Source organism: Puma concolor, chromosome B2 (genome assembly GCF_028749965.1).
Source record: "Puma concolor isolate L17-30 chromosome B2, mPumCon1.1.hap2, whole genome shotgun sequence".
NCBI lineage: Eukaryota > Metazoa > Chordata > Mammalia > Carnivora > Felidae > Puma > Puma concolor.
The window spans coordinates 35,904,058-35,917,931 of NC_141671.1; the positions used below are offsets into that span (position 1 = coordinate 35,904,058).

Genomic DNA, 13,874 nt, shown 5'->3' on the forward strand with positions numbered 1-13,874 from the left:
TATCTTACTGTTCATCTGTTTTGTTTTTATTTTTTTTTAATTTTATTTATTTTTGAGACAGAGAGAGACAGAGCATGAACGGGGGAGGGTCAGAGAGAGAGAGAGACACAGAATCTGAAGCAGGCTCCAGGCTCTGAGCTGTCAGCACAGAGCCCGACGCGGGGCTCGAACTCACAGAGTGTGAGATCATGACCTGAGCTGAAGTCGGTCGCTTAACCGACTGAGCCACCCAGGCGCCCCTGTTCATCTGTTTTTCATGATAAAGTTTCCTAAAGAGTGAAGGTAAGGGGCCAGGACACATACTTCAGTAAACAGATTCTGCCTTATCTCAGTTACTGAAATTTTGAGGGAAAGAGCAGGTATGGTTTGAGCAAGGTAAAAGAATCTCTTGGTTTTCTGTGGTGGGTCAGTGGGTAACTGGAGTCTCTTCTGCAAGCCTAAAGTTTACTGGTTCAAACCCTAGTTTGAAGAATATATATTTAAGGGCCTATTTGTTTTCTTTTTCAGATGCAGTTCATTTAAAACTCTTACAAAGTTGGGGTGTCTGGGTGGCTCAGTCGGTTGAGCGTCCGACTTCAGCTCAGGTCACGATCTCGTCGTCCGTGAGTTCGAGCCCCGTGTCAGGCTCTGGGCTGATGGCTCAGAGCCTGGAGCCTGCTTCCGATTCTGTCTCCCTCTCTCTCTGCCCCTCCCCCGTTCATGCTCTGTCTCTCTCTGTCTCAAAAATAAATAAATGTTAAAAAAAATAATAATAAATTAAAAAACTCTTACAAAGTTAAAAAAAAAAAATTCCCAGCATTCTCAGTATTGGGTTCAAGTGAGACTTCTGTGTTCATAAACAGAGACAATGTGTGCTATCAGAGCTGGTGCATGGGATTTGGAAGGTCAGAGTCTATAAACTGTAACACAAGTAATGAGAGATAAACATATTATCAGTTTACACCCAGCGTCTGCCGTAGCCCCAGGCTAACGTATTTCTACATTTTCTGACTCTCCTATTCTGGCTCCCCATAGGACTTCCATTTACAGAGGTTTATTTGATTCTTGAGTCTCAAGCTAAGCATTCTATGCCCTTTTAAAAAGTTCAAGAATTCTGAGATGAATTGTCCTCACATGTGAGAGAGCGAGGGAGGGAGCTCTTGCCCCTATCAAAATCTCCATGGGAAATGTTATAGATTACTCTCCTGACCATTATAGGAATCTAACCATTAAGTTTCAGGGAACTGTTCCTTATCTTTCATCATTCCATTTACCTTTTCTCTAACACTCAAAATATACTCTACTACCTACTTATCCCTTACCTTCTAAAAAAAGACAATAACTCAAAACTGTATTACAATATAGACTGTCTTCCCAAGGATTTGGGTTTTTTTTTTTTTAAGCATTTTTCTTCTTTAAATAATTTAGCCTTAATAGTGTTCCAGGAAACCAAATGGATACATTGGAAAATAGCTAGGTATGGAGAAAATACATTTCAGCTCTTGGGTAGGACTGGCCTGTCTCTCCAACCTTTTTTTCCTTTTAATCTTTTTATCATAAAATAAAACACAGAGGGGCGCCTGGGTGGCTCAGTCCATTAAATGTCCAATTCTGGATCTCAGCTCAGGTTATGATCTCATGTTTCGTGAGATCAAGCCCCACACTGGTCTCTGCGATGACCGTGGAGCCTACTTGGGATTTTCTCACAATCTCTATGCTACTCCCCCCTCAAAATAAATACATTAAAATAGAATAAAATAAAATAAGATAAAATAAAATAAAATAAAATAAAATAAAATAAAATAAAATAAAGTAAAATAAAATAAAACACAGAAACAGAAGACACTATAAAGGAAATATTTACCTTAAGAAATTATTCTAAGGCAAACACCATCCCCAGGTGAAGAAACTTTGCTACCTACCCTTAGAAGCTCCTTCCAAGGGTCCCTTCTCAATCATTTGCTACCACCAGCACCTTGTAAGTAACCATTATCCTAAGTTTTATAGCATCACTTTCATTTCCTTTTTTCTTTAATGATTTTTCCACCCAAATGTTCACTCCTAGACAGTATAGTCTCTCCCTTAACACACAAAACACAGTTAAAATTTTTTTTTGATATATCTTTTAAGTCATTTTTTTTATTAACTTTATAATCTTGAAGAACGGAGGCTCTTTGACTTGTAGTTTCCCATAGTGAGGACTTTGCAGATTCATGATCATGATACAGTTCAACATATTCCTGGGTTTCCTACAAACTGGCAGCTGGATCTCAAGTCTATATCAGATTCAGGTTTGATCTCTTTAGCAGCATTTTAAGTGGTGGTGTGGTCTTTCCTCAGGAGGTACATAATGTCTAATTCTCTTTTTATGATCCTAGCTGTTAAGGCCTAATGCCTATATTAATTCACAGGGAGTTACGAAACTGGGATATTCTATCATTTCTCTTTTACTTAATAGTGGAATACTCTTACCCGGATTCACTTTCCCTTATCTCTTACTTGGTTACCCAAATAACCAAATTTAACTTTTTAAAGTTGAAAGCCTGCCATCATCGGCTACATAATTCTTCTGAGATCCTACCTTTGAGTTGTGGCTACATGTTTTGTTGGATTTGTAGATGAGACATTGTAAGTGAGACTAAAAGGCTTACCGAAGTTGTATGTAAAGCAGATATATACCAATAAAGATCCAGTAGCAAATTCCAGCCACTAAAAACTTAAAATTCATGATTCTTTGGTTGATTATGTTTTCAAGGTCCACTCTTCGTTTCCTTTGTGACTTTCATGAAGAGATTGTTAACAAAGGTGAACTGATAGAAGTGAAGGAAAAACGATTCTTGTGAATATATTTTGGGTTAACTGCAGGGTTCCGGCCCCTCTCCAGAAAGTCAGAAATTAAATAGCTATTTACATCTACATTTGAGCACAATTTTGGACTTACAAATGAAAGTGATTAGTCTTTTAAAAAGTCTTTTTTTTTGTACGTCCGCAGTGATCTAGAAATCATACAACCTAAATCATTTAGTTTTTAAAAATGCAAATATAATTACTTTGAGAGTGCAAAAATCTTGGGATTTTTGCATTGTTTTTACATTTGCTACATATGATGTACTATGTAAAAAGGATAATTAGTTTCTTATACAATAACTGATAATAGTTATTGCTTTGAAAATATTTTCATTCTGAGATACAATCAACCTTAAACGGTTCGGTGTTAACAGCTGAAGGCATTTAAGGTGCTTCCTAGAGGCACTGAGGAGTTCAACTGGAGGCAATTATTAGAACTGCCATATGCTCAGTGGATGCCGAGCAAGAATTTGGGGGGCAAATGATATAGATTCTCAGCCCACCAGCACCACTTCATAGTTTAATGACCTTAGATTCTTGTTTATGTCTTGTTTTCTTCATTTGTAATCTGAGTAGTAAAATCCATCTCCCAGAGTTGGTTGAGAATTTTAAGCAATGTAAAATAGTGGAAAAGGTGCTTTGTAAAATTTACTGGCAGTAGATATCATATTTAAGGAGACTCATCACAGTTGATCAGATAAACTGTATCGCCTTCTGAATTAGCCATTACGGAAATGGAAAATTCCAGGTCTGCCAATGTGACATTAGAAAGGGTTTTCAGCTTCAGATATGAATGCTTCTGAGAGATTCATGTTTGGAGATACATTAACTTATAAATAAATGATAAAAATCAGCATAAACCAGTGCTTTCTGTGAATATACATTTCTCATTTTTCATCTCCTTGGTGTCTACCCCAAAAAAGTGCTAGATCTGATATTCTATTCATTATATGAAATTATAGGCAAAAAGAGAACAATTTAGTCTTAACTATTAATTAAAAGATGCAGTCATTAGCCTGTAATGACTTGTCTGACTTTTGTGCCAGATTTTTGTATATTACAAGTCTGCAGAAAAAGTTTTCCAGAAAGGAAGCATAACATTGTACTTTATAGAAATGGAAATAAAGGCATTAGTTTGAACAATCCTCTATGTTACTTTGGTTGTAAAGTTTGGATCCTAAGATTGTCTAAGACCTCTAAGATCCAATTATAATGAAAAATGTATAGCTTCGGTTTTCAAAATTAAAGTTATTGACCCTGACAATGCAATTTTGCTATACAAGTATCCAGCAACCATTTGCAACCTATTGGAATGAGAATCAAAACAGTTTCCTCATATTCCTTCCACTTCAATTCTAATCCTAATCTTTAGCCCCAAATTAGTTTCCAGAGACTTTTGTAACAAAAAAAGTTGACTCAGAATTTAAGAAATCATGCTATTAACGTATATGGTTTTCAACAATTATAAAATAAAGCAGTTTGCATAATCAATATAACTCTATAACTTTTAAAAACACAAAAGCCACTAGAAATGAGGACAATAGGGGCACCTTGGTGACTCGGTTGAGCATGGGACTCTTGGTTTCTGGAGGGGTCGTGATCCCAAGGTGGTGGGGCTCTACACTGAACATGGAGCCTGCTTGGGATTCTCTCTCCTCCTCTGGCCCTCTCCCCTGCTCTCTCTCCCTCTCTCTCTCTCTCTCTCTAAAAAAAAAAAAAAAAAAAAAAAAAAAAAAAATTAAAGTCAAGACAATAAGGATTGATGCTATTTCTTTCCTTTATGTTTTCAGCACCCGTTTTATAGAACACGGACCATACATTGCTTTTCGGGTGTTGAAATATTTTACTAGCACAACCAGTTTTCCAATAATCTGCTTCTGTTGATTTAATGTTTATTTATTTTTGAGAGAGACAAGAGTGTAAACGGGGGAGGGCAGAGAGAGGGGGAGCCACAGAATCTGAAGCAGGCTCCAGGCTCCCCACCCCCCCCACTTCCTTTGGCCAGAACGTATATCCAGGATAGTTTTTAAGCAAAACGTGTTTAAGGACCTCCGTTACTCTTGCTACGTACCCCCTTCCCCCAAACGCTTGGAGAGATCGGGGCTCCACAATTCTCTTTAAGTATTGCTGTCCTGGGGCTTTGCGAAGATTATTTAACAACCCAGGTAACTAGTAACTTTCCGTTTTATACCTTTAATAATTGAGAGGGGGCATCCGCAGCTCAGAAATCGAATCCACCCCAGCTGCGCTGGAGTGAGAGCGTCCTCCCACGGACAGGGGTGGGGGGGGGGCGTGTCGGGAAAGAAAGAGGACACCTCTCCGCGGCCGCCCCGGCGGCGGGCCGGGAGCCCGGCCTTCCCGGCGTGCCCCGCGCGCCGTGGGGACTCTTAATGTGAAGCGCCGGGTGACTCAGCCGCGTGGCCGCGCCGGCCAGGGCGGGGGGCGCGCGCCGCTGCGGCACGGCCGGTCCCCGCGGCGGCTCCTCGCGGCGCGGTGTGCGCGCGCGCCTCCCGGGCGGGTTCGGGCCCCGAGCGCGAGAGCGCGGCGGGAGCGTCAGGTAAGTGGCGGCGCGGGCACCCGGTAGGGCGAGTGTGGCGGCGGGCAGGGCCCGGACTCTGCCTTTGTGGCGGGGGGAGGGGGGCATCTCCTCGGGCCGCCGCTCGGGCGGACGCCCGCCGAGTCGGACCCCAATTGAAAGGCCGCGGGGGACTGAAATCCCCGGACGAAAAATGTCCGCAAGTGGGTTTCGGGCGCCGGTTTTTGTGCGGAGGATAAAGTCTTACAGTCCGCGGAAGGGGGTGGCACCTTCTCAGGAAATCGCTAGCGCAGCCGTGGGGACAGCTGAAGTGTAACTTGACTGTTTTCTGCAGGCCTGTGGTGCTTTCGTCCCGCCGGCAGAGAAATGACGATAAAGCCCCGAGTGTTTACTGATAACGCGTTTGCAGACGCGTTTTTGTTGGTTGGTGGGTTGGTTTCTGGCGGTGAGTCGAACTCTTTACAAATTAGGTAGTTGGTCGCACTTATCAAACTCTGCCTGAAGCGGAGAGTGCGTTTTGCTCGCACTCCACCCCTGCTTCGGAGTCTTCTCTGCCGCTGGCTTTTCGTTAGTAGCTCTGAGTGCAGAAGCGCCGGGCAGAGCATCTGGGTGATCTTTTCTTTCAAGTGAAACCATGCTCTTTATAGCAGCGACTTCAGGTTTACAAGCCTCGTTCTGCACTAGCAACAAACCTCTTCGATTTTGGACTGTGTGATTCTTAATTGAAAAATTCCTGCGTTGAGCCGGTTTGTTTTTAAACACGAAGCCAGTGAACAAACAAAATGGGATAAACAAGGCCGTGGAGGAACTGGTTAACCAGTTCGTGAAAATGCATTTTCCAGGTCCTTACATTGTGCCCCCGTTAGCTGTTGAGCAACTAGCTGCAGCTGCGTTAGTTAACCTGCGAAACGGAGGGGTTTTTTTTAATGGTCCCCCAAAACAAAGTGGTGTAGTCGAACGTAGAGAATCCGGAGTCCAAAGAACCTCACCCCAATCCCTCTCACCCCCTCATCCCCCAATTCTGGGGCAATAGTTCACTAGTGTAAGTTTGCTCATAAAAATGCCAGTACCACTCCCAGAATTTGGGTTCTAGGGATTTGTGATGGGTCCCTGAAACTGCACTTTAAGCAGGCACCCCCTTCCTTGGTCTGTTATACCACACTTTAAGAAACACCACCTTGGGGCTGCCCTGAGAATTTTTAGAACTGTCCAACTCCCTTACCCCTTTTTTGATTTACTCTCCCTTCCCCTCCCACCAGTCCTAAGCCAAGAAGCCGGCTTCTCCAGAGGGAAACTTAAGAAAAGGTAGTGCTGGGGCGCCTGGGTGGCGCAGTCGGTTAAGCGTCCGACTTCAGCCAGGTCACGATCTCGCTGTCCATGAGTTCGAGCCCCGCGTCAGGCTCTGGGCTGATGGCTCGGAGCCTGGAGCCTGCTTCCGATTCTGTGTCTCCCTCTCTCTGACCCTCCCCCGTTCATGCTCTGTCTCTCTCTGTCCCAAAAATAAATTAAAAAACGTTGAAAAAAAATTAAAAAAAAAAAAAAAGAAAAGGTAGTGCTTTCTTGGACTCTGACACCAGGGTAGGAAATGACTTCCATACATATTCTGATACTGCCTTGGTGGGTTAGAGATAGCCAGCGCCTATTAATCTGTGCTTTTTCCTTCTGGGGGCTGCTTCGAGTATCATCAGAATTTAAGCAACACCATTAGGCCACATCTTCTCATCCCAGTCTGACCATTAGAACCAGGGCAGCCAGTGCCATGTAATTCCTGTGGCCTTGAGTCCTCAGAGTTCATGGTACCTAGCAGTACTGGTAGCATTTATGAGGGCTTTCAGGTCAGCTGACCTCTAATTCAGTCATCAGATACCCAGGTAATGCCTGTTTTGTGCAAAGCCCTGGAGGAGGCCACTTGAGCAACAACATTGCAAAGATGGCACACAGTTGGATTGCTCCCTGGAGACGAAAATGAGGACTGAGTAACCTGTGCCCCTGAAAGCTTCTTCTGTTTCTTAGATCCTCCTGAGATAGATACGAAGGGGTGAGGTTAGAGTTAGGTGGTTTGACATTTTTCTGGTTTTGGTGTCTTTTTTTTGGTCTCCTCTCATTAATCTCTTTCTGTTGGCTTACAGAATGTCAGTGTCTTTTCTTCTATAGCCCTGGGCTTCCTGATTACCGTGCCTTCCCTCTGCCCCTGAATCTGACCATGCCTGTCCCTACTTGGCTAACTGGATAAAAAGTTTAGGGAAGTTGTTGGAATGCTGAATGACCTCTTGCGGGAAGACCCAGAATCATGGAAATCAGAGGCTTTGAGATCTAAGGAAACCTATTACAAACTTACATAGTGGAGTCCTCATCTTTCAGGTAAAGAATCTGAGCGATGAGGTGGCAGAGGAAAGGACTCCTGGCTCCTAGCTGAGTGTTCTTCCACTAAATCATCTCAAGACAAATGCTTCAAAAATGGAAAAGGTTGAGAGAAATTCAGTTATAAGTAGATGAAGAAAATGGAAAGACTTCCACATGACTACAAAAGTAGTGTTTTCTGGAAAAATGGAGATTGAACGAGGATCTGATCTAAACATACAAATCATGAAGAGTGGGAGTACTAAAATAAGGACTCTGAAGCTGGAAATAAGTAGTAAAAGTTCAAATAAAAGCAAAAAGTTACCTTGTACTCCCCAAAGACATTACAAAATTAGTATTTTTTTTAAAAAAATTCAGTTAAGCTTAAGATATTGGTGAAATTTTATTAAATAGTAGATGTTTGAGCAATGTCCAGAATGTTTTGAAGTTGTCACATAACTGTACTGTTGTCCTTATCAAAGTTACTAAGTATTCTGTGGGAGACAGAATATAAAACTGATACAATCTGGTTAAATATATTTTCATGAGGGAAATGAGGTTATTGGGGTAGTATATGCATTTCTGGAAGGTAGAAGGAAAGAGGTATGTATGCAAAAAGAGAACCTTTTGATATTTTTGCTTGCAGTCCCCAAGTTAAATATTATTGGACTGTTCTTGTATATTCATGAAAGAATTAGAAGAGCCAGTGCTTAATAATTAGACATTATTATGTGCCAGACACTGTACTAAATGCTTTTACATCCGTTCTTGTATTATCTCCATTTTATAGTCAAAGAATCTAAGATACAAACAGCTTAAGTTTGCCCAGAGTCTGTTCAGACTTAAATCTGCCTGCCTCCAAAGGCATTAAGATTTATGCTCACTTCATTGGGTAGTAGTTAAGAATGTGGTAATTGAAGCCAGGCTTTCCTGGGTTCAAATCCCGGCGCCTTTATTTACTAACTTGTATAAAATACTCCTCAGTTTCTATGTCCCTGAAATAGAGATTGTCATAGGTACCTACCTCAGAGGGTTATTAGGGATGAATTAATTTATGTAAAGAGCTTAGAACTGTGCCTGACACATAGTAAATTCTCAGGAAATAAATGTTGGCTTTGGTTTTGTTTGTTTGTTTGTTTAATTTTATTTCAAGGTATTCTTTAGATTCAGATTGTGCTTTCTACTCAGGCTTTATGATAAGTATAGATGTAAATTTTATCTCTGTTCTTACTAAAACCGGGGGAACCTTGCTAAAATTTTAGAAAATACTGGGTACAAATAGTGCAGAGATCTGTGACTGGGACCAGAGGGTTTGGTTTCTATTTGTTTCATAGAGAAGGTTGTAAGGATCAGATGAAGTAAATACAAATAAAATTTAAATTGTATATGCTATGCAAATGAGAAATACTGTTATTAAAATTAGAGAGCAAAGTTGCAGTATATTATTGAGATTATTAAAAGAACATTTAACTTCCTTAAAACAGGTAGTGATCTATAGCTCTATATGAAGATCACAGTCTACCATAAAATCATCTAAGATTCCTTCCATGTGTTTATTCTAAATCTCTTTTTTGGTGGTAGAGCATGAAATAGAATTTTTGCAGTTGTTTCTGTATATAAGTTTGCTAGGACTACCTAAAAAGTACCACAGACTAACTTAACCAACAGAAATTTTTTTCCTACAATTCTGGAGGCTGGAAGTCTGAGATCAAGATGTCTGCAGGATTGGTTTCTTCTGAGGCCTCCCTCCCTCCTTGGCTTATAAATGGTTGTTTCTTACTGTGTCTCCTGTGGGCTTCCCTCTGTGTATGTCTCTTCATGTCCTCTTCTTAAAAGTCATACTGAACTAATGACTTCACCCTAATGACTTCATTACCTCTTTAAAATCTTACTTTCCAAACACTCACATTCTGAGGATTTAGGAGTTGGGACTTCAGCATCAGAATTTTGAGGGGAACACATTTTTTAGCTCATAACAGTCTGTTTAGAGAATTATATGCCAGGTAATCACAGTGCTCCATTGCCCTCATTGTTGAGCACCCAGTGCCCCGGGGCTGAAGCAACATCCTTTATCCTGTGCCTGCCTACCTATCCTACCTTCCACCCGTTACTTAGAACCATGCTTGCAGTTGAGTACCCTAAGAAACACATGCCTCTGCATGAAATCATTGCATTTGGATTTAAAGCAAATTATTGTCATCCTGTCAAATAATCTGCTTAAGAAACTATTCCACATATTTTAACCTAATAAATTCCTTATTTGTTTCGTAAGCATATTTGTTCTTTCATCTAAATTGAAAAATTTCAAAATCTCTTATGTAGTAATATTTTCTTTCTCTTAAACTGTCTTAAGCTTAAAAAAAAAAAAGTTCTGGGGCGCCTGGGTGGCTCAGTCAGTTAAGCGTCCGACTTCAACTCAGGTCACGATCTCGCGGTCTGTGAGTTCGAGCCCCGCGTCAGGCTCTGGGCTGATGGCTCAGAGCCTGGAGCCTGCTTCCGATTCTGTGTCTCCCTCTCTCTCTGCCCCTCCCCCATTCATGCTCTGTCTCAAAAATAAATAAACGTTAAAAAAAACATTTTCTTGAAGAGTTCCCTGTTTTTACAGAGAATGTTTTCCTTTTTTCCCATTTTAAAAGTAATAACACTTATCTTAGAGACTCAGGAGTATTCAATAAAATACAATTTAAAAACACATATGATGAGCCTACAATTAAGGGAGAATAATTAATATGTTCAGTCTTTTTTCCATGAATATATTTATTCTAACCTGCCTTTTTTAAACCTAATAAATCATACTGTTTACTGCTGTTTTAGTTATTAATCTAAAACATTTCTTATTAGTCTTTAATGTGGTAAATTATATTTTTATATTAATTTTAGAATGTTAAGCCAACCTTATAATGTATTATCCCTTTTTATGTATCTGGATTTGATTTTTTTTAATAATGTTCAGGATTTTTGTGCTTATGTTTATAAGAGAAAATAACCTCAGAAGATGAATTGGAAAATATTCTTCCTTTTTCTATTCTCAGGAAGAGTTTGTAGAAGATTAATGTAGTTTCTTCCTTAAAGATGTGGAAGAATTTGCTAGTCAGGCCATTTGGTCCTAGAGTTTTCTTTATGGAAAGGTTCTAGTTATGGATTATGGTTCTCTGTGTGTATACGTGACAATAATATATGCCATCTATATATAAATACACATATATGTTAAGATAGTTATCATGGAGTTGACCTATAGGATTGTGGCTGTCAGGAAGGGCAGGTTGGAATTCTGAACTGTTGAGGCTGCAATCCACAGTTGAATTTCTTCTTTCTCAGAGAACCTTAGTTCTGCTCTTACAGCCTTGCAGTTGACTGGATCAGGCCCACTCAGATTATCTAGGATAATCTTCCTTAATTGAAGTGATTATAGGCTTTAATCACATCTGCCACATACTTTCACAGTAATACCTAGATTAGTGTCTCATTGACCTAGGACTGTAGGCTAAGCAAGTTTACATATGAAACTGACCATCACAGCTTCTCTCCCGTCTAGTCTTGGCTCCCTTACTAGTTGTTTGATGCCTTCAAGCAGTTGTTTTTTCTGCTTTACCCATTTTTCTGAAGGGTGTATTATTCCAGGGGATAGGACTAAAACTAAGCATGGAAGACATGGTGGGTGTGGGGAGGAAAGCAGACCTTGGTTCAACCCAAGAAGAAGAAAAATGTTTCCCCAAGGATTGCTTTCCAGCTTTTGAGTGAGCAAACCAAGAGACTTTTTATTTTTGGATATTTTTAGTTAGGTTACACTGAACTGGTAGAAGTGTTTTTTAGTCCTAGGTGATTGGGATCCAGATTTTTTGAGATTCATGATTGGTAAAATTATGGGGGAAGAGATTGGAAGCCCATTCAAAAAGAAATCTGGCCATCATTTTCTGTCACCATTCTTTCATAAAAGAAAAAGCATTTAATATCAAAAAAGAATTACAGGTGTAACTTAGGTACAAAGGATAGTCCTTCTCAAGAAAACATAACACTAACATATACTGTAATCCTTCACATTTCAATATTTTTGAAATCCTGATGTATATTAAAGTCACATATGTATCTAATATGCTAGTGTTTCTTTTTCCTAAAAAGCTATTAGCAGATTGATGATGTCTCGGTCAGTGTCAAGTGTCTTTGAACTGGAGTAATTTGTGTGTGTGTGTGTGTGTGTGTGTGTGTGCTGCACTGTTATAATTTCTGCTAAGTATTCAGTGAAAACTTTGACACTAATTGGTACTGGGCCTTGAACCATCTTCTCACACAATGATTTTGGATTGTCTCCAGAGTTTTCAACATGATCTATAGCTACAGTACTGATCCATGGGTCTGTCCCCAAGACCTTCATATACACACTTTCTTGCCATACACACACTTAGCTTTTTCCTGTAAAATGGCCTACTCTGTTGACTAATACATCTTTAAATTTTTTAATTGCACTGGCTTGTACTGTTCTTTTCAAGACCTTATTGCTAATAGCATATTGCTTTGATATTTCCTGGAAGTTTGTATAAGTAATCTTTAACAGCTTGTGTATCTCTTCCTTTATAGGATTTTAGGTTTTTAGCAAGCAGAAGAGTGTCCTGGACATTAGGGAACTCACCCCAGAGATTCTATAATATGTTGACTGGCTTTTTCTTAGGAGTCATAGACTTTGCCTGATCTGTTATGTGCCATGGATTGTTCTTAGCATAAAGGTGTCACTAGCATGACCATAACTCGTTGAATCCAATCAAAAGATGGAAACACCGTGTGTAGAAATGACAGAATTTCATTTATCCAGTTTTTAGGTAATATAGAAGTCCTCTCCTAGCAACTATTTAAACAGAAAAGGTGCTAGATATGCCCATTATTGGCACAGAAAGGTTGTATGCGAAAGCCGTAGATCTTGGGCTTGGAATTACATTTCTAAACCTATACAGTTTACGTAGAAATCGTGAAGTAAATCAGCCCTATAAGGAGAGGTAACATAACATGATGGTAACAGTAGACTGTGAAGCCAGAAGCCTGGGTTTGAAGCCTGGCTCCACTGTTTATTAGCTGTGTGACTGTGAGAACTTTCCTTAGCCTCTTTCTTCCTCAGTTTCCTCACCTATAAAATGAGGGTAATAATGGCACCTACTTCATAAAGTTCTGTGACTATTAAATAACATTTATAAAGGACTTAGAACCATATGTGATACGAGATATGTGTGAATAAAGTTTATGGCCATCTGTACTTAAGATGTAGGGCTTGTAGTAATTTGACATATTGAACAACCTCAGCTGATTAATTTGTGATCCTAATGTAAAATGTGTTCTTGAGTAATTAGGTTTTAGATTCAATTATTTAAGGATGTAAGAAAACTTTGCTGTTTGAAAAGAGTGTTGAAATATTTAAGAACTTCTTGAGATACACTAGAATTCATCAGTTTCACTTTTTAGATTTACCAGTTTTTTCATTACTTGAAGATTTGCTTGGTAAGCAATCAAAGTGCTAGAACAAAAAAAGAAAATACGTTAAGATTGTAGATATAGTTTGAAATCTTTGATGGAAACACAAAACTTAGGATAGTGGTTATAGGGTATTCAACTGTATTGTCATATTTTGTATTTTAAACTGGGTGGTAAGTATAGATTTTTTATTATATTGTTTAAATCTTTTTGTTTCCAGTATAGTAGTTTTTTTAACTTGATAAATTTGTAACAGAAAGTAAGGGCAGTCTTAGTTACAAGTTGAACACAAGGTCTTAAGTCTTAATTTAAATCCAAGTAACTATAATATAGCCTCTTTGTGCATAAAACCTGTTCTTGGACGTAAGGTATATTGACAAAAAGGTACTGAGGGCAGTAAATTGGGGGTGTCAGGTAGAAAAGACAGGAAAATCTGTCCAAGCAATTATGATCTTGTCACTACTGTCGTTGTGCTTTTATCTGCCTGCCTGTTAGCCTGGCCTCAGCAGTTCATAGGGGAGAAGGAAAGAAAAGGGAAGGAATCAGCTCCAGCCTTTCCATGGAATTGGCATGTCCTCTTCTCTCCTGCATCTCTTCTCTCATTGTGGCTTTCTTCCAAGATAGAAGAAATGAGGAACAGAAGTGGTTCTGCCAATAGACGTCTTTGAATTTTATGTCTTCTCCAACTTGTGCGGTTTTTTGCCTTAAATTCTAT

The 13,874-nt window shown here is 39.7% G+C and overlaps 2 protein-coding genes across 2 annotated transcripts in view; one reads left to right on the forward strand and one right to left on the reverse strand.

Moving 5' to 3' along the window:
• Positions 1 to 5,470, reverse strand: part of PXT1 (peroxisomal testis enriched protein 1) — a 43,256-nt gene extending 37,786 nt beyond the window's left edge. Inside the window, 1 exon segment of the mRNA XM_086708383.1 lies at positions 5,142 to 5,470. Within this exon segment, the coding sequence (XP_086564509.1) occupies positions 5,142 to 5,470 (329 nt within the window).
• The window catches only part of KCTD20 (potassium channel tetramerization domain containing 20), a 37,834-nt gene continuing 29,187 nt past the window's right edge, over positions 5,228 to 13,874 (forward strand). Inside the window, exon 1 of the mRNA XM_025925339.2 lies at positions 5,228 to 5,383. The gene's annotated coding sequence lies outside the window, so the exon portion shown is untranslated. The remainder of the gene's footprint in view (positions 5,384 to 13,874) is intronic.